We start from the raw sequence: 26,029 nt of genomic DNA, 5'->3' as shown, positions 1-26,029 counted from the left end.
CCAGTGAAGTCAGGAGTTTTAAGCTGGTGTGCAAAGAGTGAAAGTGGAGGAAAACCGAGCCCTATTGTATGTGTAGCTGCAGGTGCATTGCATTCGTAACATTTCTCGAATAATTCTTTCCAGTTATTCTAGCATTAAATTTTATAAATGCAAAGGTTCTGCCCCTGCAGTAGAGTGTCCAGTGAATAGTCTAAGGCTTGACTGCTTACAGACTTTTGCAATGTAGTTAGATCCGAATGGTTCCCACAGATAGTAAAAAAAATGTTCAATTCTGGATTTTCTGGTTGCTTGTAACACTAGAATAATAACTGTTATAGAAGAGAAAAATGTTGCAGTTAAATAACTGCATATTGTCAAAAGTTGATTTGGTTAGTCTTCTCCTTGCTTTTGTTTTTTTCACGTGTTACAATGAAGCAGACATGGAAGTGAAATTCTTAAAGTTTATGTTTCCTTTTTCTTTTGGACTGTCACTACTGAAAAATCACAGGCATCAGCAACTTACTTTATTTTTATCTTCTTTGGTGCCATTTTAACCTCCAGCATACTCATTTCTCTGTCTGACTTGAAGTTTCACCCCAACATACAGTAGATAAAGAGGCCAGGACATAGCAAACATCTCTTCCTCTCCTCCATCAGATACAGAGAGACGTTCTTTCTATATTCAGACCCTTACAGTACTTTTCATCTTGCACAATTAAACAAGAGTGCCTTTAGCTTTAGGAGATTCCAGTGAAGAGAGATCTCTTTGATTTCAGATACTAAAAGTGAAAACTCTTCAAGGGACACCCTCAGAGGCCAACAAAGGTCAATAGCTTAACGAAGGTGGCTTTCTAATAAGAATGATTCTAAATTGAGCTCATGCAATTGAGCATATTAAAGCTTAAATATTTGATGTCATATATTTTATTTATAAAACCTCAGTAGAAACATTGTGTATAGTTTTGTAAAATTCTTATAATTATATAGTAGTACTGAAATGAAAATGCATTAAAATTCCAATGTAGTATAGAATTTCTTTCCACATTTACATGAAATAACCAAGGAGAACTATACTTAAGTATATTTTAGGAACATTTTAGTCATGGTGCCCTCTGTCATTGGCTGATTCTAGTATTTACATATTTGATGCAGTCTTACCAGTTGAAGATCTAGTTCTTCTCATAGCTAATGAAGGAATTTCCTCTAATGTTTTGTCCAGCCTGGACACTGGTTCCAGAAAATTCCATTCACACAACTTGTACATGATAAAGATTTTCTTTTTTGAAAGTCGAGTAGAGAAAGTAGAATTTTCTTAATAGCAGCTAAGATTTAAGGCCAAGATTTTCAAAAACAGGTTCCTATAAACACTCCTAAGCAAGTGTCCTGATTTTTTTTTAAATTTTAATAGTCCCAGGCAACCACTGTCTTCGGTGTGAGTTGGTCCTGTGAAAATCCTTGGTTTTGTTCATATAATCGCATACTGGATTTGCTGTTGGAAGGATGGAATGTAGATTTTTTTTATAGGCTTTGAATGTGTGTGATTTTTACATGAGCCTTATTGCATACAGGTATTTTTTTTATCTTAGTTTATTACTTAGATGCTAAGGTAATAAAAATAATAAATACAGTGGATGGGTTTGTATTACCTCAAGTGGCTTGAGTCACTCAAGAAACTGCCCTTTCTTCCCCATAAACTTAAGAACTGTATTCAAGAACAATAAAACAGACACTTTACAAGAAGAACAGTCTTCACTTTCATGCAGATTACTTGAGACTCAATTTCTGAACCACTTTGAATGAAAGGAGTGTTACCGCAGTTACATCGATCATCTTTTCCTCTTCCTGGCCCTGGATTTAGGGCTAAGCATTATTTTTCTTGCCTTAAGAAACAAGTTGCATTTGAAGAGTGACACCTTGGATGTCACAGTCGTGGGCACACCAGAATATTAAGATTAATGAAAAGTATGGGTCAGATTTATCAGAGAAATAGGTGAAAAGATTGGGATATTGTAAACAGGCAGTCTGCAAAGGGACTTCAAGAACTGAATCCTCAAAATCTTACTTCCCATTCAGTTTGACTAATGTCAACATCAACAGTGTGCTTTCCCTTTGTTCCAGAGCATCTCTTCTATACAAAATTATTCTAGATCCTTGTAATTAGACCATATCCATCAAGTCATTTCTTAAGCCAATTATTTCACGTGTCCTAGGAAGGGATGATGCTAAAAAAGAATTTTCCAAATACATTTAAAAGAAAATGCTGGAAACAAATGGGTGCTAATGGGATCTGCCAGAATTGTATATCTGGGCACACAATTGCACAATACACATGGAAAAGCCCAGAACTTATTTAACAAAAGCATAAGTAAATGAACTGAATGGAGTTTTAAAAGGAACATGAGGATAAACTAATAGGATATTAAGTATCAGAGGGGTAGCCGTGTTAGCATGCGTCCACAAAAACAACGAGGAATCTGGTGGCACCTTAAAGACTAACAGATTTATTTGGGCATAAGCTTTCGTGGGTTAAAAAAACGCACTTCTTCAGATGCAGGGAGTGAAAATTACAGATGCAGGCATAAATATACTGACACATGAAGAGAAGGGAGTTACCTCACAAATGGAGAACCAGTGTTAACAAGGCCAATTCAGTTGGTGGATATGCTCCACTCCCAATAATTGATGACGAGGTGAGTTCAAAGAGAAACTGCAGAGCTGCAGTTCATTTGCAAATTTAACACCATTAATTTGGGCTTGAACAGGGACTGGGAGTGGCTGGCTCACTACAAAAGCAATTTTCCCTCTCTTGGTATTGACACCTCCTCATCAATTATTGGGAGTGGACAACATCCACCCTGACTGAATTGGCCTTGTTAACACTGGTTCTCCACTTGAAGAGAAGGGAGTTCTCTTACATGTGTCAGTATATTTATGCCTGCATCTGTAATTTTCACTCTATGCATCTGAAGTAGTGGGTTTTTTTAACCCATGAAAGCTTATGCCCAAACAAATCTGTTATTCTTTAAGGTGTCACCGGACTCCTTCTTGTTTTAATAGAATATTACTTTCTTTTTTAAAAGGACAACGTGAAATGGCATAGGTGGGTGTAAACACAGAGGTAAAACTGAAAACCTAGATTTAATACTTGAATAACTGAAAATGTAATCAAACCTTTTAAAGCTGCACTCCTTACTCAAATATGACATTTTTTTAAACTAGAAAGGAAACCTCTTTAGACTGATAATAGCATTAAAAAAAACCTCCCTCCATGGGGGCCAATTAGTAAACCAGAGAGTATGGGAGAATGACTAGCTCTATGTAGCAAGACTCTTTCTTCTGCTTCCCATACTGTGTTCCTCTGTTAGTTGCTCTCACTTCTCTTGCTGGCACAAACCCTTATGATGGCACAAACATTAGGATGTGACCAAAGAACTTAAGATTTGCCAGAGTAGATATGAGCACTGGTGGAAACATGACTGAAGGACTGAAGCAGACTTTGAGAGGAGAGGATGAAGGGAAGACGATTGGGGAAAAGCAGGGGTGGGGGTGAATGGGGAAGAATAGCGGGAAATGAGAGCAGAGGCGAAGGGGTGATTTAGACTCTGTAGGCCCTTGAATGAAATTTCATTATATCCTGAATAATGTCTCCCTTGTTACTCAATCTGGAAATAGTGGAGGAAGGTCTAATAAAAGAGCTAATCGATTGCATCTTACAGCGCTGGCATGCATTTGGTAGAGCACTTCTTGGCCCCTCCTGAAACCTGTCCACCCACATTCTGCTTTCACTCACTCCTTTTCTTTCAGAGGGGTAGCCATGTTAGTCTGTATCAGCAAAACAACAAGGAGTCCTTGTGGCACCTTAGAGACTAACACATTTATTAGGGCATAAGCTTTCGTGGGCTAGAACCCACTTCATCAGATGCATGGAGTGGAAAATACAGGAGCAGGTATAAATACATGAAAAGATGTGAGTTGCCTTATCAAGTGTGAGGTCAGTCTAACGAGACAATTCAATTGACAGCAGGATACCAAGGGAGGAAGAATAACTTTTGAAGTGGTAATGAGAGTGGCCCATTTCAGACCGTTGACAAGAAGGTGTGACTAACAGTAGGGGGAAATTAGTATTGGGGAAATTAGGTTTAGGTTTTGTAATGACCCAGCCACTCCCAGTCTTTATTCAGACCTAATCTGATGGTGTCCAGGTTTCAAATTAATTCCAGTTCTGCAGTTTCACGTTGGAGTCTGTTTTTGAAGTTTTTGTTGTTGAAGAATTGCCACTGTTAGGTCTGTTATTGAGTGACCAGGGAGTGACCTTTTGTGTCACTCTTTTAACTTGTGGGATAGGAGCCTAAAATTGTTTTATAAATTCAAGTCAGCTGTTTAAAATTCATAAGAAAGGTCCAGCTGGCCCTCCCACTCCACCACCTCTTCTCTCTCCCCGTCCTTCTCAGAAAACTCTTCCCAAACAGAATAAAGTTGTCTGTAGAATTTGCCTTTATTTAAGGTTACAAGTAAATGCTTCTCTCTTTCAGCTTGAAAGTGCTAACAGAATGAACATTTTTGCAGTCAAATGTGGAAGTGGTTAACTGTACCTCATTTCCCAACTTCCCCCGTGTTAAAACTTCATACTGCCTTTTAAAGCATTCAAGACCCAAAGTGCACTGGTGGTTTCTTGTTATAATAATGGTTAGCATTTAGATGGTACTGGAAATGTGAAAAATCCACATACCTGTAAAATCTTAACCAGTCCTCCCTCTGCTCCTGGGAGGGAAGTCAATAGGTAGTAGCCTCATTTTTCATATGGGAGAACAAACACACAGAGATGAAGCTCATACAGGGTGTAAGAGCCAGAGCCAAGGCTAAAACTCAGGATTTCCTGTTTGTCAAGCCACTAAACTTCACCGCTTACAAATTCATAGATTAAGTGCAGAAGGAACTGTTAGATCATCTAATCTGCCTTCCTGCATGACACAGACCAGTTACTTCTGTAATGAGCCAAACAGGTTGGGTTTGAATATCATCTTCCAGAAAGTCATCAAGTCATGATTCGCTGTGTCCCCTAATGCATCTTCAGCCACGTTTTTACAAAAAAACAAAATAATTGCTAGCAAGATGTGAACTCTCAACTTTATATAAAGCACGGTGAATGTGTGTGATAACTACATATATAGTGCTGTAAATGCATATGGCACTAGAAAGTGTAACATGTTCTCTGCTCCAAAGAACTTGCAGCATAAATACTAACTTTAATAGGAGCAGGAACCAGCGCTACGAGGAAGAAAACCTAAGGCAGCATCTCAAGAAAGCTCAGCTCAGGGCATATAGAGATTATTGCCAAAAATAGACACTGAAAAATGTTAACAAAAGGTATTTGCAAGTCAGCTGAAAGTAGATTACTTTTTAAAAAAAAATAAATCTTTTTCCCCCCTCCCCAGCAAACAACTTTGTGTGATGACTTTTTGCCAGCTGTTCACCAGGATAGAAATTGAGGTAAGAATTGGAGAAACGTTATTAAGTTTGGATTTTTTTGATAAACCTATTGTTCCTGTATTTTTTTTATCAATATCTACCAGTAAACAAATGTCTTTTGGAAAAAAGTGCAGTTCTTGTCTTAATAGATTAGCTCACCTGACAGGGAAACATGGTAGGTACAGCTCTGAATCTGCTGCCCGTGCTGACAAGTCTTTTAATTTGACAAGAGCCCATATGTGGAAGGGTCGAAAGGGTATTTGTTATAAAATCACAATTAAATACCATTGTTCACAAACATTTGGACTCACTGTTCTTGTAAAGACTGAACAGGTTGAATTACAAAATAACTTGTTCTCCCTCACTGCCACCCTGGAGTGGCAGTAGAATGCTATCTATACCAACTTCGTCACGCGGCAGTTGTCATGTGATCTGTGTAACGTGTTTACGCTAATACTTCCCTATAGCTCAGTGCTAAATACTTTTAAAGAATTCAGTGACTAAACTGAGTGTTTTCATTCTCAAAAAAGAGCGTACCTTGTCTAATGAACCTGTTGTCTTATTGCTTACTCTTAACTTTATTAACGTGTATGGTACAAACAGTTGTATCTGATAAGAGAGAGAAAAATATATGCATGTCTCAGATCTTGATGAACACAAAAATGGATCACTCACTTCCGAGCAGAGACTTACTAACCAAGTGTAATAGTGAGGGGCTATCTCATTACAGCTAAATTACTTTGGCAAAGGATTCTACACAACACTTAATAATATACCAGGAAGTACTAACAAATATTGTAAGCTGAATTATACTTGTTAAATAGAAGAACAAAGTTGATTTGGGTGGAATACAGTCTCTGTCTGTTTATTTTCAAAATTTAAGACTTAGCCATGGGTCTCCCAGGAGTTGATGTGACTTAGCAAGTTCCCTTGTTGGTATTAATATGCATGAATTGCTGTGTAATGCAAAAGAAAATACAGCATACCTATTTTATATTTGTATGCAAATACTGTGGGCCTGATTCTCCTTTCAATTACTGTGGTTTTACACAAGAATAACTCATTTGAATAAATGTCTTTATTAGACATGTAAAGAAAGAAAATAGTTAATGTTCTGTGTATTTTTTTAAAAAGGACTCTTGCTGTCTCAGAATTTAATGCTAGTGCACCTGTAATAAAACAAATCTGCCCTCAAATTTTAAAGTTATAAAAATTAGACATGAAGCATTTTACTGTCTGCATCTCCCCTCAGGAGAGAAAGAAATTGAATTAATAAATGAATTAAAATAAATTAGACATCACCATGAGCTTCCATATATTTCTGTGCAGAGATGCACAGCAATGTACCAGTTGTATTTTAAGAACATATCATGAACATATTCCACTGAATTGTATATTTTGAACGTGAAACAGTTAAGCTTAGAATCTGATAGGCAGACTTATTGCAAAAGATATACATGGTAAATAGCATAGGAGGGAGGGAGAAGGCCAAAAATAGGTCAGGGAGGTATTTTCATTACTTGAGTGAGTTTAAAAGGATTTTATCTTGCAGGGCTGGAATTTCCCTCTGCAGTGCTCAGGAATTTCTGACTAGAAGAGAGTATTTATTCATCATCACCTGGAAAGTAGTTGTGCTAGCCCCAGTCACAGATGGGAGAAATTAAATCAAGTCCTTCTCCTGAGTGTGTGTGGTTATGGGCAAGTCACATGCAGTGAGCCTCAAACATCACCATTGCCTTTGGAGGAGGTAGAGGTGTAGTCGCAGCTGGTGAAGAGTAAGCTTGCTCCTTCATACAAGGACCTGAGACCCAAACGAGCAGGCTTATGTAGATTAATCATGTCTTTGGTTCACATTTTTGGATTGTTCGAATGTGTTCTGACTTCATCCTACTTGAGTGCCTGCATAGTGTGAATAACTGTGACAGCAGAGGATGTCAGTGCTTTGCTTTGTTAGCCCAAGAGAGTTACCCACTGTTTCACTCAGGACACGTTGGGGAGGAGGAGTTAACTTAATAATGGGCAGGGGGGGTATCGGACTGAGAACAAAGTGTATGGTTGTCCTCAAGGATCAGCTCTAGGACCTTCAATGCCAGAAGCGTAGACCTCTGCCTCTTGAACACCTGCCATTTGAGAGCACTCCTTTAGCGGGGAGTCAGTGGTTGGTTGTTACAGCCACTTGAAAAGACGTGCTCGCAGGCAGTAAGCCAGTGCATTACTGCACACAGGCATCAGGAAGGAGACGGCTCACCAAACTGCAAAAGAAAACTCTGACTGTTAGCGCTGTGTTTATACAGAGAGCACAAACAATATATGACAAATGAGTAACAGAAACCGTTATATGGCAAATTACTCAATTAATATACAGGACTATGTGCAAACATCACACTGAATTAAACAGCAGTTATGCATCCCTTTCCCATCACATTGCTTTGAAAATGAACTTTTGCCTGTTTGCGTTATACGGAAGCCAACTATATTTATGCAAGCCAAGCCCATTTTCCTTGTGCTCCTTTGTTGATTTGTTATAAAGAATCACAGATGCTAATAGTGCATTTATTGAAACCCTTAACGGCAAACATTGATGTCTCTTTTAATAACAAGAAAGACATTATGTTCACTCTGATGCAAATTCACTCATTTTTTTTCTTTATTTGATGTCTCAGAATAAAGACTGACTTTTATTGTGGTAGTAGAATTATGCACATTTATGACGATGTGCGAATAGTTCAAAATGGACTTGTAAACTAAGTTACCAAGTCCTGACCTTTTGGAGATGCCCTAGTGATTGAGAAAGTTGAATATAATTGATAATGCTTCTTACTTTTCTAATAAATTACCACAAGTACTCCTTTTCTTTTTACTCCAATACAATAACCCTTCTTATAATTTCATAATAAATCTACTCAATATTTCGGGGACACAAGCTATTTCAGGGATATCTGCACACCACCTGTTTTCCCTAGGACCCAGATTTTCCATTTGGAACTTTGAATTAGTTGTAAGTCTTTAAACACTCAGCTTCAAATTAGTTAAATAAATCCATTAAATTTATGAATATGTATGCCCCCAAAGTGGATAACGACTCAACTGTTTCAAATAGTAGCATACAACTCACTTCACGTTTTTTGCTAGTAATGCCCATTCTGGGGTCCAGAACCCATCTTCTGGACATTTTCTCTCAACCAAATATGTCTAACTTAATTCTCAGTCTATTTACTACCTATTTCTGAGTGCTGTGGATCAGAAGACAAAAAAACCTAAGAAAGAACACAATTTTTATCTAACTCTAGGTTGATCGCCAGTTGTTACAGAAAAAGAGCAGAAGAATGGATAGTCATATAATGACGTTTTGACAAATTTAACTTTTTATTTTATCATTATTGACAAATATTTTAAAAAAGATCTTTGTAAGATTCATTTGTGTTTGCTCAGCCTCTTATCTTATCTGTGTATTAATTTTGTTCATATTCCAAAAATAGCAAGCATATATTATAAAATTGACTTTATCCTGAAATAAGACCATTTATCATTTTATTTTCATTGGAAAGATTTCCAGTCATTTATTTCTCCATGTCACTATTGTTGGGGCATCTGCCCTTTTCCAAAAACAAAATATAGAATACCAGTCCTCAAAGTTCTACAATTTAGCTGCAGCATCAATATGCGTTCAAAAGATTAGCATTAGTATAGACTGAATTTGAGTTGTAATATAGAACTAGGTACCTAGGTATTTAGCACACAGTTTTGAAAGTGTGCGTACAGTCCCTGAGGCCCAAATACTGGAGCTCAACTCCTAATTTTATGAAGAACTGTGTTTTTAGGCTATTCACCCCTTTGGTTTTGGATTTCATATTAAAGCAGCTACAACAGATCTCACTAAACCAACATGTAGCAGCCACAAATCTACAAATAATCTGCTGTGTAGTGTTTTGTTTGGGTAAGTAAAAAAACCTGAGCTGTTTCTAAGGCTATGGAGACCTCTAGTGGCTGATTACTTAATTGCTTAACTGATATTTTTTTCTCCTTTATGATGCAAAACGCTATCAGTAATAAATCAGTGGCTGTGCAGATTTACTGAATAAATTATATTTTTCAGTTTCTACCTGTTCATGTTCCTACTGAGGAAGAGAAAAAGGATCCTTCTCTTTTTGCCAACAGAGTCCGTAATATCATGGCAACGTATGTATCCATATAAAAAAAAATTCTCACGTGCTTACCAAGAATTGTTCTTATATAGCCTGGCCATGGTTCAACTATATTTTGAACTGTTTTAGAGTTCTGAAATATTTCAGGGAGTGGTTGACAGTGATTCACCTGAGTCCTAGGTTTTGTATTTGAATCTCTAAATTAATTGTATAAGGTGTAAAAGCCTCTGTAACTAGACAGTGCCAAATTGGCTAATTATTACTGACTAGTAATAAGTTTAATTGTTCTGTGCTCCACTATAATGCATTTAATTGGTGTAAAGCTGGGGTAATCATTTGCATGACAAGACATAAGGGCACAGGATTCAGTTTTCTGTACTGTGATTAATGGGCCTAATTCTGCTCTGTTCCAACAGTGTAAATTCAAACAATTGTCTTGACTCCAGTGTAATGATTGTGGATTTGCACTGGCGTAACTATGAACAGAATTTGACCCGCTTAAGTGGTAAAAGGATAAATTCTCATCTTGTCTATGTATCACCTTTTGAGACCAGCACCGAGGAAGGTTTTGCGGGGGGGAAAAGTAAGATTCAAAAATCTCTTTCAGATGTTTGTCTTTTCTACTGCATTTCAGGGCTTTGAATTTGCCAGTTACAGACCATACTTTTGAAGACTGCAGACTTATGATTTCAGCAGGACAGCTGACCTTGCCCATGGAAGCAGGCCTGGTGGAGTTTACCAAAATCAGCAAGAAACTGAAGTAAGAGTGGTTTTGCTATTCAGAGTTCTTTAATGACTTCAGAGCTGCACAAGACATTGTCGTGTTCTCCAGAAACAGTAATATTTGGTCTGAAGTAAATAGGGTGAAATTCAATAAGGACAAATGCAAAGTACTCCACTTGGGAAGGAACAATCAGTTGCACACATACAAAATGGGAAATGACTGCCTAGGAAGGAGTACTGCAGAAAGGGATCTGGTGGTTATAGTGGACCACAAGGTAAGTATGAGTCAACAGTGTAACACTGTTGCCAAAAAAGAAAACATCATTCTGGGATGTATTAGCAGGAGTGTTGTAAGCAAGACACAAGAAGTAATTCTTCCTCTCTACTCCATGCTGATTAGGCCTCAACTGGAGTATTGTGTCCAGTTCTGGGTGCCACATTTCAGGAAAGATGTGGACAAATTGGAGAAAGTTCAGGGAAGAGCAACAAAAATGATTAAAGGTCTAGAAAACATGACCTATGAGGGAAGATTGAAAAAATTGGGTTAGTTTAGTCTGGAAAAGAGAAGACTGAAAGGGGACATATGTTTTCAAGTATATAAAAGGCTGTTACAAGGAGGAGGGAGAAGAATTGTTCTTCTTTAACCTCTGAGGATAGGACAAGAAGCAATGGGCTTAAATTGCAGCAAGGGCAGTTTAGGTTGGACATTAGGAAAAACTTCCTAACTGTCAGACTGGTTAAGCACTGGAATAAATTGTCTAGGGAGGTTGTGGAATCTCCATCACTGGAGATTTTTAAGAGCAGGTTAGACAAACACCTGTCAGGAATGGTCTAAATAATATTTAGTCCTGCCATGAGTGCAGAGAACCTTCGAGGTCCCTTCCAGTTCTATGATTCTATGAACAGAGGACAAATTGCCTGGTTGATTATTTGATCTTACGTAATGTATTTTAGGATTTGAAAAGTAATATAATCTCTATAGAAATTAGAGAAGGAAAGGGCCCTCTGGGGCTAAATTATGCCTTGGACTATGTGTCTGTGTGAGGAAGTAAGAATCTGCCTACTTTAGTTAAATAGCCCCCTGCTACAGTAGTATCTAAGCACCTCACAATCTTTAATGTACCTGTGAGGTAGGGAAGTACTATTATCCCCATTTCACAGGTGGGATGCTGAGGCACAGAGAGCCCAAGTGACTGCCCCAGAGTCACATAGGAAATTTGTACCAGAGAAGGAAATTGAACCTGCATCTCCCAAGTGCTGCCTACCACCCAAATCATGGGACCACACTTCTTGTGTTGGGGATAGGGTGCTGTCCCTTCTCCTGACTGAATGAGATGTGTTCTGGGGTGCACTAGATGTTACATCATTACTCAGCTAGCAGGTTAGTTGCAGCTAAAAGGTGCCCTCTCCTATTTGGGAGCTAATGCTGTGACATGAAACATTGAGGGCTGGGTGGATTCAAATTTAAGGCCATGAAACGTTGTCTTTAGTTCTGTTGCTGGATGTTGCCTATGCTTCTGAAAACTCTCATCTTCTGTGCAGTGAGTGCTGAGATACCTAAGCACAGAATTAGCTTTAATAAAAAACAGTACTTTTCAGGGGTTTTGTTAAACGCTGATTCAGTATGCAGTATTGCACATTGAAAGCACAACCTTTTCAGTGCACGACATACTCCATGCTATCCAGTTTTCTGCTGTGGAAACTGCAGTCACTCTCTTGCTACTAAAACTCCGTCTCTCTTGAGCCCTGCTGTACAGAAGTTAATTATGTCTCCTTCTGATTCTTATAGTCTAAAATGGGATCCTATCCGAGATCAACTGAATACATTTGCTGCTATTGCAAATGCCTCCAAAGGGGGAAGAATTGGAATGGAGGAGTTTGCCGAGCATTTGAAGCTGCCTGTCTCAGATGCTCTCAAAGAGCTGTTCCTACTCTTCGATAGGGTAAGGATTTATGGCACTGACTGAAATAAGGTGTCTTAGTAACATTCTCTTAAGAATCATTTTCCCTAAAGATATTTGCAAGCGTAAGTCCAGCTCACTAAAGGAGTAAATTGCCAACCAAAATCCTATAGACTAGAGAAACCAGTGGCTGCCTTTCTACATTTTTTTTAGCAATAAAAGTTTTTAGGTTAATCTGTTGCTTGTCAGATGCCATCCCTGCAACATGAAGTCCTCTGGTTAGTCCCTAGAACAGGTACAGCACAACATGCAAATTGTGCCATAGGGCCCAAAACCTGGCCTGGAGGGGATAAGACAACATCTGTGGATAAAGGACTGTCCCAGTTCTCATGCTCATTCTACACCTGACCTTCCTGTTCAGCAAAGGTGCTAGATGTGATGAGTATTTGAATGTATCTGTGAACCTATCAACTGGATTCCGTCTTTTCACATAGGCCACTGAGCATCCATCAGATGGCAACAACTTGGAGTTTGTCAGACATTGATTAATTGATTCACTTTGCCTACCTCAGTGGGTCAAATTCTGTGCTCCATTACAGCCAGGCAATGCCATTATAAATTGACAGGATTGTAAGGCTGCAGGTAACTGGGTGAGCCCAGTACGTGTAATAGAAGTGCACGTCCGTGCTCGTGAAAACATGCTGTAATTTGAAAGGTTGCCATTATGCACTGTGTGCTATGTAGTCAGCATGGTATGCTGCAAGAACTCCAGGATCTGTTGTTCACATTTTATTTTGGGAGTTTCGCAAACTCTGCATGTTTTTCCTGGTCCTGCTTTTAGTAAACTTCCCTATCAAGGAATTGTGCCATATAGCACTGACAAGACTTGTTGTGAGATTCTCCAGGTCTGAATGAATTCATCAGCAGAAAGTGAAGGGTCCAATTTCTTCTTCTTTTTAAAACGCTGACTGTACTGAAAGTGCCTGACCTACAGGCGTATGTGAATATTTCATCGCCATAGACCCTATTTAATCCCAGCTGTTCAGTAATGACCATAGGGTGTCTCTCTCTCTCTCTAGGAAACTATTGGCTAAGGCCCTTCTTTTCCCCAAGCTGGGACTTTCCCGTATGCTGAGTCAGCTGTAGTCATTTGAGGATCACTCTCCATGCTTACAGTGTGGTGCTGATTACCAGATTAATGTACGGCTTCATGAAGCAGGGTCCTAGAGCAGTAGAATAGTTGGGTTTTTTTATTCTTACTGAAAACTCTATCCACTTGCCCCAAATGAAATCGGCTATGCTTAAAATCCCAGCTCTTTGACTTAGGATAGCAAGCTTAATGCTGAGGCTCATGTAAGTCTGGCTCAAGCATCCCATCAACACCCTGTTCTTCCTGCCTACCTTTTTTTTTTTTTTTTATTTCAAAATATTCAACTTGCATGCAAGAACACAGCTGTCTGGGGAAAGAAGGGAAATGGGTTTTGAGAACTCTCAGCTCCAGGTCACTGACTTGAGCCTCACCCAAATTTGTAGCCACCAAAAGGCCATCAAAATCTCAGATAGTAAAATGAGTAGACAGGGGCCTGTGATACAGAAACCCCCATCAAACCTGACTCTTGTTCAGTCTAAGCAGAGAGGCTAAAGACAAAAAGTGAGACTAAACTATCCTGACCGTTAGCTTGTGGCCATCACAGTAAGTGAGAGGTTGAGGCCCATTGGCATGGCTGGTTGGGCAATCTTGTATTGCTTCTAGCCATGCTGCACCTATTTGGACAAACAAGTTACTTTAATTTCTAGGATTGTCAGTGCAGCACTGAACTCCAACAAAAGTCAAGACATTGGAGAGGAGAATGCAGGGATGGATACAACCGTGGTAAACTGAGCGGATCTCCTTGGGAAGTTAAGTTAGTTGTCTAACCTTGGCTGTGGTCCTTTCTAATGTTGCATTGCTCAAAGTACCACCAAGGACATTTTGAAAATTTTGCTGTATGGTTTTCAACGCCTCAGTTTTACCCTAAAATGGTTTCACATCAGATAAAACGAATCTGATCTGTAAAATAAAAAACAAGTGTTCGGAGAGAGAAATACTTGTCAAAAGCAGAGGGTGGCTGCAGGGAGTTCAGGCAACCAAAGGCTGCATCAGACATGCCTGGGCATGGTGAATACTAATACTTCAGACAGATAATCTGTATTTTGCTCACACCCAGCTCAGACTCCATCAAAGCTCTGAGGCTGCAGGATTTTCAGCTCTCATCTGGTTAATTCTCTGCAACACATTCACCATGTTCCTCGCTCAAGCCTTGCTTGGTGGAGGGAGCAGTGGTGGAGGGGGCCTTGCGAGAGGCCTTGGGGGTCTTTTAGCAGGAGGTGGACAAGGAGGAGGAAATCTTGGAGGACTCGTTGGAGGACTCGTCAACATTATCAGTGAGGTAGCAGCTCAGTACACCCCAGAGCCACCCCCACCTCCTCGCAGTCACTTCATGAATGTGGAAGCCGGCGAGAGCGAGGAGATGCGTCAGTTCCGCCGACTCTTTGTCCAGCTGGCTGGAGATGACATGGAAGTGTGCGCCTCCGAGTTGATGGACATTCTGAACAAGGTGGTGGCCAGACATAAAAACCTGAAGACAGAGGGCTTCAGCCTGGACACGTGCCGGAGCATGGTGTCAGTCATGGACAGTGACACAACCGGTAAGCTGGGCTTTGAGGAGTTTAAGTACCTGTGGAACAACATCAAGAAGTGGCAGTGCGTGTACAAAGAATACTACTCTGACCAGTCGGGAACTCTTGGGAGTGCTCAGCTGCCAGGTGCCTTCAAGGCTGCAGGGTTCCAGCTGAATGACCAGCTCTACCAGATGATCATTCGCAGATACTCTGATGAAAATGGGAGCATGGATTTCAATAACTTCATCAGCTGCTTGGTGCGACTGGATGGCATGTTCCGTGCCTTCAAATCCCTGGACCAAGATGGAGACGGCCTGGTGAACATGAACATTGAAGAATGGCTGCAGCTAACCATGTACTCCTAAGAGAGCACATTGGAATGAATACACTCCAACTGCGTGCTCTTGTTAATGCCTGTGTTACTAATGGGAGCCTTTCTCCTTGTTGCTCAAGAGCCACTGTTTGTAAAGTCATTACAAGTTGTGTTGCTATGAAAGAGCACGCAATACTTTAATGCTTAAAAACCCCTTAGTTTATTGTGAAATGTTTGTTTTTTCTACTGTGTACGTTTTACAGTTGTTTGGATTGCTGAGGGGCTCGAAAATGGAGCATTTCTTGAGCTGTGCAAGATTCTGTGTATGTGTGTGCGTGTGTGCACATGGGTACCTATAATAGAAAACTAGATTTGGGTTCAAAAAGGAGAGAATGTTGATGGGTCAGAGTAGTTGTTGCTAAGGCTTTCTTCTCATGTAGCTTGTTGGTGACTGGTGGACGTATACACATAAGAAAAAAAAATCAGAAATGTATTCTCTATTAAGATTAGGGTTGTTCTTGATAACTATTTTGATTTTTATGTATTATCCATCAGAGCTTATTTTGCTGGAGACAGAAGCGGTGCTTGCCTGCTGGGAAATTGCTAGTAAATAGAGGTGTACTGATTTCTGATTTGTAAGGAATTATTTGTAATGGGGAAAATAAATTGGAGTTGTAATTATTATAATAATCAATGGATTTTGAGAGACAAATTAAAATCTCTCCTCTTTCCTACTTTTGCTGTCTCGTTGTTTTCGGCTGAAATGTTTCCTGGAGACCTGGTGCTTGGCATATACTCTTTTTATTCCTGCAGCCTTCTAATAAATATTTGTATTGTAAAGTGCAATAATCTGAGTAGTGTTAAAATACAGAATTGCCTGTTGAGAGGGCTGTTGAACTGTTGCGGTCACCTGTTAGACAGACAGATGGACAAATTCAGCCTTGGCTTATCTCCATTGAAGTGGAGTTTCCTCAGGAATGAATTTGACCCACAATTTCCAACTACAGTAATTCCATTCATGTCAGGGCAGAGATGCTTGCAGTGGCGTTAAAAGGCAAGAAGCAGCAGGAACTGTAGGTGTGTGTGCCTGTGGTTCAGAGTGTCCTTGGCTGCTTTAAAGCAAAATTTAATTTACATGGGCCTAGTTGATATTAACGTGTGAGAGAGAGAGAGCTGAGTCAAGCAGCCATCTCTAGTTACAAATATCCAGAGGCCTATGCCCCTCCTACACTACCTTTGTAAGAAAGTGTCATCAGCAGCTAACTAAACAACAGAGGGGTTGCATTTGATTATTAACAGGTTGATGTATTTTGAAATCATTACAGCTTCCATTTCTACGTTTCTGGAAAATACTGTTCACTGAGTCTGTGTACAAATTGTCATTGAAATCTGATCACCTGTTCGCAATGTACGAACCATCGTTTAAATCGCTTACGGTGCACGATACCAGACTGAATGACAGGAACTTAGTAAAAATAAAATAGTCAAATTGTGACAAAATAGGCTAACTCCTGAACCACAACCACCACTCATTCACAAATTAATCAATCAAAGAAGCATACTTTTATCTACATAAGCATTAAGACTAGGTGGGTAATAATCCCAGTGAAAGAGAGAGAATGACACCTTTTGTGAATGTTGCTATATTAATGTTTGCTCTAGAATCTCTGTCTTTCAGGCTAGTGAGATCTCACCTGTGGGTACAGGTAATTGTTGGGCAGGGAAGGATTAAAATAACAACCTCCTGCAAGATGTTCCCTATTATGAAAATGAGATCTGTAAAAGCATGTCCCTACTGCTGTGTCCAGTAGAAATTCCTCTCTCTCTGTTGCAGACCTATAAACGATTGTGATGATTTTCTCTGACATGCATCAACAGTTCTCCTAGGAAATATGGTTTCTGAATCGAACTAGAAACGATGGTAAAAGTCAACATGAAAACTATCCCTGTTATGACGCCTTTTATAGGCACAGTGAAAGTTGGGCCCCTTGGGCAGTGGCACCTCAGGCTTTTTCCACATCACTTTTGCATCCACCTGGCCTTGGAAGGGGTTTTGCTAGTTGGAAAAAAGGGTAATTCAGGGTCTGTGCCCTATCTTTCTCCCTATGGGGCTCTAAAGAGACCGTTTGTTATGGGGCAGGGAGGAGGTTTTTTTCTTCTGCAATATGCAAGCTTTACTGCTCCTGAGACCACCATAAATGTACTTAACTGAGCACGTCTCTGACTCAAAAACGGAAAATACTTCTTAAATATATAGTACCCCATAGTGTAAATGGCAATGCAATGCTGAAGTCTGTTTTAAACTCAGAACACATAGTAAAATTAAGTTATATTTAACTCTTACTTTTTTTAGCAACATACAGATATTTAAATGATCTACATGTATTTGCTATGCCAAATACCCAATTAATAATAATAATTATAGCTGGAGAGCGGCATTCAGCACACTGCAGGATCCCCATAGTCACACTAGCCAGCTGCTGCTTCATTCATGCTTTCCAGACCCGTACACCCCATGCTCTGTCATAGCCACCCTGAACTCTGCTGGGTATATCGCAGGTAGCTAGCCCATGGAAGCCTGTTAAATGCCGCTATTATCCTAGTGTATGACTTGGGCTATATAATAACCAGAGGCAGCGACTTCTGCATCACCACATGGTATATGCAGGTGGTGAGAGAATTGCGGGGGGACATTTCACCGTACCGTTGCAATGAGTTAATGTGACAGACAGACCTGAAATGAAAACCAAAATTTAAATTGAAAAGGCAGCTGTGCATGGAATGCTCCACCCCTTACCTTTGCTATTTGGGGAATTGACGTTTTGGTTCACAAGTCACCTCTCAGAATAGCTTTGGCTGCAGAGTTTAAATTTCGCATATCGTGCTGCAAAGCACAATCTCCTGTGAAAGCAGAAAAGCTGCTAGGCCAAACTTATCTGCAGTGACATTGCTTGTTACTGTTTAGTGTTTCTCTAGATGCATTTTTAATTCAGTGCCCATCCTTTTCCCTCCTATCCTTTCTCATGCCAGGAGCCACGTAAACATCTCCGTTTCTGCTTCTGCCCCTCTCACCTCTCCTTTCATCGAGTGTCAAACCATTTGGCAAGTAGCCAGCATCCTAGGAGTTTGTATGATTAAGTCACAATATGACCTTGAAGTGCAGTTTTCACACCCAGATATCCAAAATGCTGGAATGAAGTACTTCTAATTGCACTGTGTTTAATTCTTGGTTTTGATACCTAGATGGAAATAATTTGACCATACTAACTTTGTCATGCTCCATTTATTAATAACGAAAGCATTAGACCCCATTATGAACCAACTGGATTTCCAAATTCTGTGTGTTTTTGTTTTAAACCAAGGCCATATTCACTTAACGTAGCTACCTCCCCCAACCTCTCACTCTTGCATTCATATTTTTATGCACCACTGGGACAATCTTAAACCATTTTTAAAAAAAAACAAAAAACATATTAAGTCCTACCCAAGCTAAAACCTGTACTTTATGCCACGCCACATGTATGAGGGAATTGTAAATTCCTGAAAACAGTTCTAGTGAAATCAGCAAAAAACCTTCATATAATACAAGCATTTCCTGGACCTTTGATGAGAAATTAACAATCCAGGCATTCAGATGGTAAAACTACACAATAAAAAGCAACGATACATTGTATATCTAGCATTTTGGATGTCCACAGTGTTAAAATGTCTGGCGTCAGAAACCACTGGATGAAAAAAAAAGAATTGTACTGGGGTACCAGCTGACTATTAATTGCAGAGGTTAAAGTGCAGAGATTGAGTAGAAAATTGCCAACAAACATCGAATATACCATGGTACCTGTCTAACAGCAGGCTGGTAATTTTATTAGCAGTGAAGAATTGTGTAAGGAAACTTGTTAGCAAACCCGCAAGTCTCTAAACAGTCGGTGATATTCAACATTCTAAATGCTTCCACAAAGATTCTTTACCCTATCAATAGAAAACAAAACATGGGTGTCTGTAAACTGGAAGTGTATTGGCTTTAGAGACTGAGTAAACTTGGATCTAGGTAGCAATTGTTTTAAACCTTGCAAAGTGTATTGGTTATTTTTAATTGTTTGAGAGTAAAAATACTTTCTCACCAACCTATCTGAATCCAGGACCATCCAAAGTACAGAAGTATTCATTCAATAAAGGAAATCCACAGTATGCAGATCCCAAGGCCCTCTACAATTTAGTCTTGGCACTGTTCCATTTGGTAGCTTATTAGCCCATTATACAAATGGGGGATCTGAGGAACAGAGACGCTAAGTGTGTTGTGTTGAGCTTGTGCTGTCCTATTGGTAGCAGAGCCAGGAAGTTATGCAGATCTCCCTTCTGCTCTGTGTGTTTACGTACAAGACCATTGTTCCTTCATTTGTCTGTAAAACGTTCCATATTGATCAACTTCGGAGGATCTTGACACTACTATTTTGCCTCCTGGAAGAATATTTTAATTCAGAAATGTACCTCCCACCCCCCATGAATTCTGCACCACCAACATTCAGTTTTTACAAATTTGTTCGCTGTTTAAAAAATTTTCATGACTGTCTCATGGGAATATTTCAGCCCAGGGATCGCCTGTCACCTTAACCTCAAGGTAGTTGCTCTGTGTATGGTCACTTAACTTTCAAATGTTGCTGTTTCTTACCCATGACAGAATGTCTCCCAAGTCCACAAAGAACTTTTAAGATGGTCACATAAATACAATCAACTCAAATACGCACGTGTTTTTCAGCAGGTATTTGCCACTTCCCCTCACTGCAAATAGACTCGCCAATAATTTCACCTCACCTGGAACTGATAGTCTGTCCCATCAAAGGAACTGCAGTTTAGGTCTGAATGAATTTATTGTAGTATCTTCCTACTGAAAAACATCTGGTTTTCCTACTTCCAATACAGGCCATTAGGATTAAAGCGCAATATCTTGTTGTTCGACTCATGAAGTGTCTCAGGTATTTTTACAGCCTTCTGAACGTACCCAGAAGGCGCCTGGTAACTTCTTGACAATGCGCGTGCTATATCCTATCTTGGTGTTCTGTTTCTTATAGCCGAAAGTACTTTTTGAGGTGAGCAAACGCTAATAACTAAAACTCTCTTCTTACGCAGGTAAAGATTTTAATCCTTTTGTGAACTGGTGCTTACAAAACAGCAACCAGAAGTCAATTGTTCATCTATAGAAATGGTTTCTCCGGTCACTTTTAAATGGTATAAATGTACTGATTTTTTTTTCCAGATTTTTTTTTAAAATAGTAAATTAAGCATTAGTACAGATTGCATAGCTTGATTCTATTTCTCATATGATGAACCTTTTAAGTGATCCAAGCTATTAACTCAACTTTTGCCATCTGTCTTTGTGGTTACAGAATGGAGATGGTACCATAGACTTCCGAGAATACGTGATTGGTTTGTCTGTTCTTTGTAACCCTGCCAACACAGAAGAGACTATTCAGATGGCATTTAAGGTAAGTTCAGTTTAGCACAGCTCTGTAAACCTGACAAACCTGGGCTGACTGTAATTCTGTTCTCTTTCAACTCATAATATAAATGTATAGATTCAATCTGTCATGTGAATGTAAGTAATGCTCTTAAACCAATTGACATTTGTAGTGAAGAAAATGCAGATGTCAGCTTCATAGATAAGTTCTTCAAAAGCCATGTGAAGGTACTAAGGAATATGTAACTTGGCAAGATAAGTCCAAAAATGATTCAGCAGCAGTTACACACTTCTGTGAGGGCGTTTTGTGAGTGATATGTAGATCAGAATAGTTTGGTGGGGCTCAAGTGTTCAGTTATTCTTTAAAAAAAAAAATCATCAATGGACATGGTCAAGGCTCATAAAATCAAAAATAAGTTACCAGCTTGTTTTGGATCATGGACACTTAGACTTTGAGATCCCTCCATTCTCTCCACTGCTCTGCTTTTGTGTATTCCTCGTGCAGTGTCTTGAGATATGAGGGACAGTTACTCTGAATACGACTCTCATAAGAGAGAGCAGTGCTTACTCAAGAAGTTGCCTATATTTTTATGTGAAATTATTGTGTCCTATTGCTGCTGTATATAGCTAAGTGTTCCGGCAATCCAGCCTGTTCAACCACTGCTCCAAAAGTTGTGCTTTCTCAGAGATGTTTTGTGTCTGAAGATCCTCAGAAAGACTGGCCTCCAAACCATAGCAACCATCAATGGTATATTAACTGTTGCATTTGCTTTGAAGCAGATAATTTAGACATCATTACTCTCCTCAGTGGGAAGCGTTCTACTCTGAAATGGAGCTATGACTTCTCTTCCATTATCTGCTATCAAACAAGGTTGCATTTGCAATGGGTTCTGCTTGGTTGCAGGGGTTCACCCCCGGGGAGCTCTTTGCAGAACTGGAGCCATCATCATAGGCGCCAACTCTGTGGGTGCTCCCGCTGCTGGAGCACCCTGGGGAAAAATCAGTGGGTGCTCTGCACCTACCGGCAGCCACGCTCACCTCCTCCAACGACTCCCCTGAGCACGCCACATTCCCGCTCCTCCACCTACCTCCCAGCACTTCCCGCTTGGCTGCCACCAAACAGCTGTTTGGCCGCTCCGGGAAGGAGGGGGAGGAGCAGGAATGTGGTGCACTCAGGGGAGGAGGCGGGGAAGAGTCGGGGCCGGGGCGGGGATTTGGGGAAGGAGTCGGAATAGGGGCAGGGAGGGGGTGGAGTTGGGGCAGGGACTTTGGGGGAAGGGGTGGGGGTGGGCCCAGGGGCAACAGGGGATCGAGCACCCACTGGCGGGAGCAGAAGTCGGCACCTATGGCCATTGTTCCCCTTATTTCTGACATTAGTGAGCGGTTAGTGCAGCTGCTCACTGCCACTGCCATTCTAGAAAGGATGGGATGAAATACGTAGTGGGCGACAAATCATGCATGTTATTGCAATATGGATTTTCATCCTAGCCGAAATAGTAGCAAGTTCAGTCAGTGTCATAAAAGTTTAATTTGCAGAAAAAGAAGACAAAAGCCTGATGGTATTATTTTTAGTACTTATACGTGGGACACTTTTTGTAAGTTATCACATCCCTTTTAAAAAAAACAGTTTATAACAAACTATGGGCCGTGTTTTTTGAAAAAGCTAATTTAGTGGTATTTTTCATGACTAGTTTCTGAGCATATTCTCCAGTACAGCTTATTTACAGCATATCATGGAGCCTTTGATCTCAATGTTGTCTTTCTTTTGAAAAGTTCCTTGAAAAATGTCCCATCTCATTCTCTGGGGAAAAATTTTTTTTTTTTTTAAATTAAATACAAATTAGCTGTTGGGACTCGAGTCTTCAAATCACAGTGACAACTGCTGAGACATCTTGAATGGCAGAGACCATTACTGGGTGCTTTCAAAGGTTAATTTGTATTGAAATTGCTGGTCTACCACATAGGCAGACTCATACTATGGGTGTTCGCATTACAGTTTTGTAATCTTTCTACTTCAGCTCTTTGACATTGATGATGATGGCAGCATAACAGAAGAAGAGTTTGCTTGTATTCTCCGGTCATCTCTTGGAGTGCCTGACCTTGATATTTCTCAACTTTTTAAGGAAATAGACGCAAATAATTCTGGGATGGTCACCTATAGTAAGTATATTCCATAGAACTAATATGCTTATACTAAGAAAGAGCTTTGATATTACTACTCTAAGATCTCAGTCTCCGATTATTACAGATTCAGAACTCCTTTTCCCCACAAAAGAAGTCTAACAGGTGCCTAGACCGCTCATATATTGCTACTGTTGAGACAAAATGTGTGGTCGGAGAACATGAACAAAGACAATGTATTCATTTCTCCTTAATTATGTCTACTCTTGGAGCTGGGGATGTCATTCCCATTCGAGGAGACATACTTGCCACTACCGTGCCAGAGACCCTAGGCACATAATCAAGGCTGCTAGCCAGTGCCGCCACTCTCGCTGCCATGGCTACATTCTATTTTTAGCGCATGAGCTCAGTGGGAACAAGTGCAAGTATTTCTCCTCACGCTGGGAATCACTCCCCCAGCTCTCAGTGTACATGTAACGTAAGAGATCTTACAACATCATTTCTTCTGGTTTTTATATGCCACCTCCATCACCATGAGTGCCTTACAAGAGATTCCCACAAGCAGCCAATGGATTAACTTCTTCCATACTTCTGCTGACACAATCACAACAATTGGTTAGATTTTCTGCCTACCCATCTGCCCCCCCTCTCTCTTCTTCCTTCATTGCGGGTTTTATTATGGCTGACAGAAAGCTATGCTGAAGCCGTGAGCTTTGCACATCCCTTTTAAGGCAATGAGACTTGTGGTCGTTCTAAGCCCCTGTATTAGACAATTCCAAAGTCTGGGATTTATGCTGTGAAATCTGTCTCCCACACTAGTGAATTCCACCATTGAGACCGATAGTTACCTCTTATGCTTCATAGCCGCTATGAACCATTATTTATAATGAAATAGTCCACAATATCCTCACTTGTTACAAGAGTTTTGACAGGTGTAAAATTAACTTTTTTCAGGTCACCATTCAGTTGGCATTTCAGTTTCTGGAAGTTTTAATAAGACTAACTATAAAACCGCTACAATATAAATAGTAATTCCAAAACTTCCCACCCTGGAATCTGTTGCCCCTTCCTCTGAAGCATCTTGTCCTGGTCGCTGTCAGTGAAGGGATACTGGTCTGTGTGGCAGTCACTATAATTTTCTTTGCTGTCATGCTGTTACTGTGCGGTAGAATATTTTGCATCGTTGCTGCTCAACACGGTAAAAAAACACCTGTCTTTAATTTCAGATGAGTTTAAGGACTTTGCATTCAAGCATCCAGAATATGCCAAGTTATTTACCACATACCTGGATCTACAGAGGTGCCAGCTACAGACATCAGACGAAGAAGATGATTATCAGACACCAGGAGACACATTCTCACAGAGTAAGACATCAGTCTCAGAAAAGACCCCAATCGCAAGAAATAAAGTTTGTCCTGACGGCAATGAAGAAGACCTCTCAAGTACTTCAGACAAAAAGGATGACTAAGTATAAACAGCCTGATGATTTTGCATTTACACTGTGCAGATTTCACTGTTTTATATCAAATGTGCTTGTTGAATATTGATAAAAGTTAAGATTAAGAATTTTTTTTTTACTTTTTTCGTATTTCTCTGTGTCTCAAAATGGGGGGAGGGGGAGATAAATAATTTATTGTGTTCTATTAATGTATTCCATTCGGTGTTGAAAGTAAAAATGCCCCCTCTCAGGTAGATTGCACAATACATTCTGAATCTAAGTTAAATGAATACCATAGCCTCTCTTGGTGTTGGTCTCACAGGACTGTGAATATTGATTACTCTCTTCCAAGCAAGGTGTTTACAAGGTAGCAGACATTGTTAGGGTAGCCACTGAGGAAAAGTAATCTCCCGATAGGGGCTGAGGAGAAGATTTGCTGCTCTTTCTCGCTATAGGACATTTAAATGTCAGACTTTGTTTTCTTTAGTCTACGGGCACCCTTCTTCATTTCTGAAATTTCAAAAGTATAGAAAATTTAGAATTCATAGGAGAACAAATGTTAGGAAGTTGGTATTTTAGTGAGTGTGTGGCTGTCTTGAGGCTTTCCTTAATCTGTTGTCAGCCACAGTCAAAATTTCTCAGTAAAGCCATGTTGATTCACTGATGTTAATAGCAACATCTTTGGACAAAGGCCTACTGAAGATGGAATGGGTTGTATTTGTAACAGTAAAAATGAATTGGAGTTCAAAGATAGCAGATCATTATTTGAATAGGAAAACACAGAAAACAGGGCCTCAATGGTTAGAACACTAATTGTGGGGGGGGAGGGGGCTGCATATAAACAAACACAGTTTTTACTAATTTAATGCCAAATGAAAACTAGAGGAAAATTTCGATCTAACAGTCATCAAGTGATCATGACCTTGTTCTGGACAATTACAAGGTAATTGTCAAGCTATAGATCTAATAGTTAAAATCTACTGTAAAATCCGCTTTCAGAAACCATATCTGCACCTATCACACCCTGAGAGCGTGCTCCAAAGGCCACTTGGTGTCAGTGGAAAGATTCCTGTTGATGACAGTATTCTGTGCCTCAGTCCCCTACCGTGCAATTTAGGACCAGAGCTTTGAAATGTTGCTCCATCATCTTTTCCTCCCATTAACCTGTAAGGGATTTATATTCTTAGCTTTCAACAGTCCTAGGAGTTACTTGCATAAAATACCCTATTCATCAAAGGGAGAAGTGGCAGGTTAGTTTCAATTAGAGAATACCTGCTGAAAGATGGCCAAGAGGCTCAGGAACATTACCTCAAAAGCCTGGAATGTATTGTATAGCATCAGCAAGAGACCTAGTTCTGCTATTTAAGGTCCAGGTGCAATAGTGGCTTCTGACCTTTGATCAATCAATGATTTCACTGTATCCAGGTATATTTACATGTTTTAGCTTTCATGTGTGCTCTTCTGTCATATTGTGGCGTTCTCATGTTCCGGATGCTTTAAATAAATACCTATTTTTAAAGAATGTGTGAGAGTATTGGAGGAAAGACACACTGGCTACATGGGCTGCTGGGTTTTCCAGCAAGTCGTCCCTGGCAATGTCTTCGTATGGTGTAAGGTACAAGGTAAGTTGAAGTTACATTCTTAGCCATGAGAACAATGGTGCTGTCATTTACTGCAAGGCTAGAGAAGTACCATATGGTTGCCACTTTCTTGGAGAGACAATGGCAGAGAATTCTCCCTGCTGACTCGCCTAGTAAAAGGGAACATTGGCACAAAGGAACCGGACACAAAGGAAAAAGAATTTTGCAGTCATCCCTTTTGTGG

At 39.9% G+C, this 26,029-nt stretch overlaps 2 protein-coding genes across 2 annotated transcripts in view; both read left to right on the top strand.

Annotated features, from left to right (window-relative positions):
• The window catches only part of LPCAT2 (lysophosphatidylcholine acyltransferase 2), a 62,473-nt gene extending 36,746 nt beyond the window's left edge, over window positions 1–25,727 (top strand). The window contains exons 8-14 of the mRNA XM_073307585.1: window positions 5,415–5,469; window positions 9,545–9,627; window positions 10,201–10,353; window positions 12,106–12,259; window positions 20,576–20,674; window positions 22,665–22,806; window positions 23,994–25,727. Coding sequence (XP_073163686.1) covers window positions 5,415–5,469; window positions 9,545–9,627; window positions 10,201–10,353; window positions 12,106–12,259; window positions 20,576–20,674; window positions 22,665–22,806; window positions 23,994–24,235 — 928 coding nt within the window. The 3' untranslated portion in view covers window positions 24,236–25,727. The remainder of the gene's footprint in view (window positions 1–5,414; window positions 5,470–9,544; window positions 9,628–10,200; window positions 10,354–12,105; window positions 12,260–20,575; window positions 20,675–22,664; window positions 22,807–23,993) is intronic.
• Window positions 13,618–15,845, top strand: CAPNS2 (calpain small subunit 2). Its single transcript, XM_073308460.1, has one exon. The coding sequence runs from the start codon at window positions 14,500–14,502 to the stop codon at window positions 15,241–15,243; it is 744 nt and encodes a 247-aa protein (XP_073164561.1). The 5' UTR covers window positions 13,618–14,499; the 3' UTR covers window positions 15,244–15,845.
• Window positions 25,728–26,029: the final 302 nt, after the last annotated feature.

Source organism: Lepidochelys kempii, chromosome 12, assembly GCF_965140285.1.
Source record: "Lepidochelys kempii isolate rLepKem1 chromosome 12, rLepKem1.hap1, whole genome shotgun sequence".
Classification (NCBI taxonomy): Eukaryota; Metazoa; Chordata; order Testudines; family Cheloniidae; genus Lepidochelys; species Lepidochelys kempii.
This window is presented reverse-complemented; position numbering and strand designations above follow the sequence as displayed.

Bases quoted from the DNA above. Each gene is read 5' to 3' on its own strand.
- CAPNS2 (XM_073308460.1), top strand. From the start codon at position 14,500: ATGTTCCTCGCTCAAGCCTTGCTTGGTGGAGGGAGCAGTGGTGGAGGG.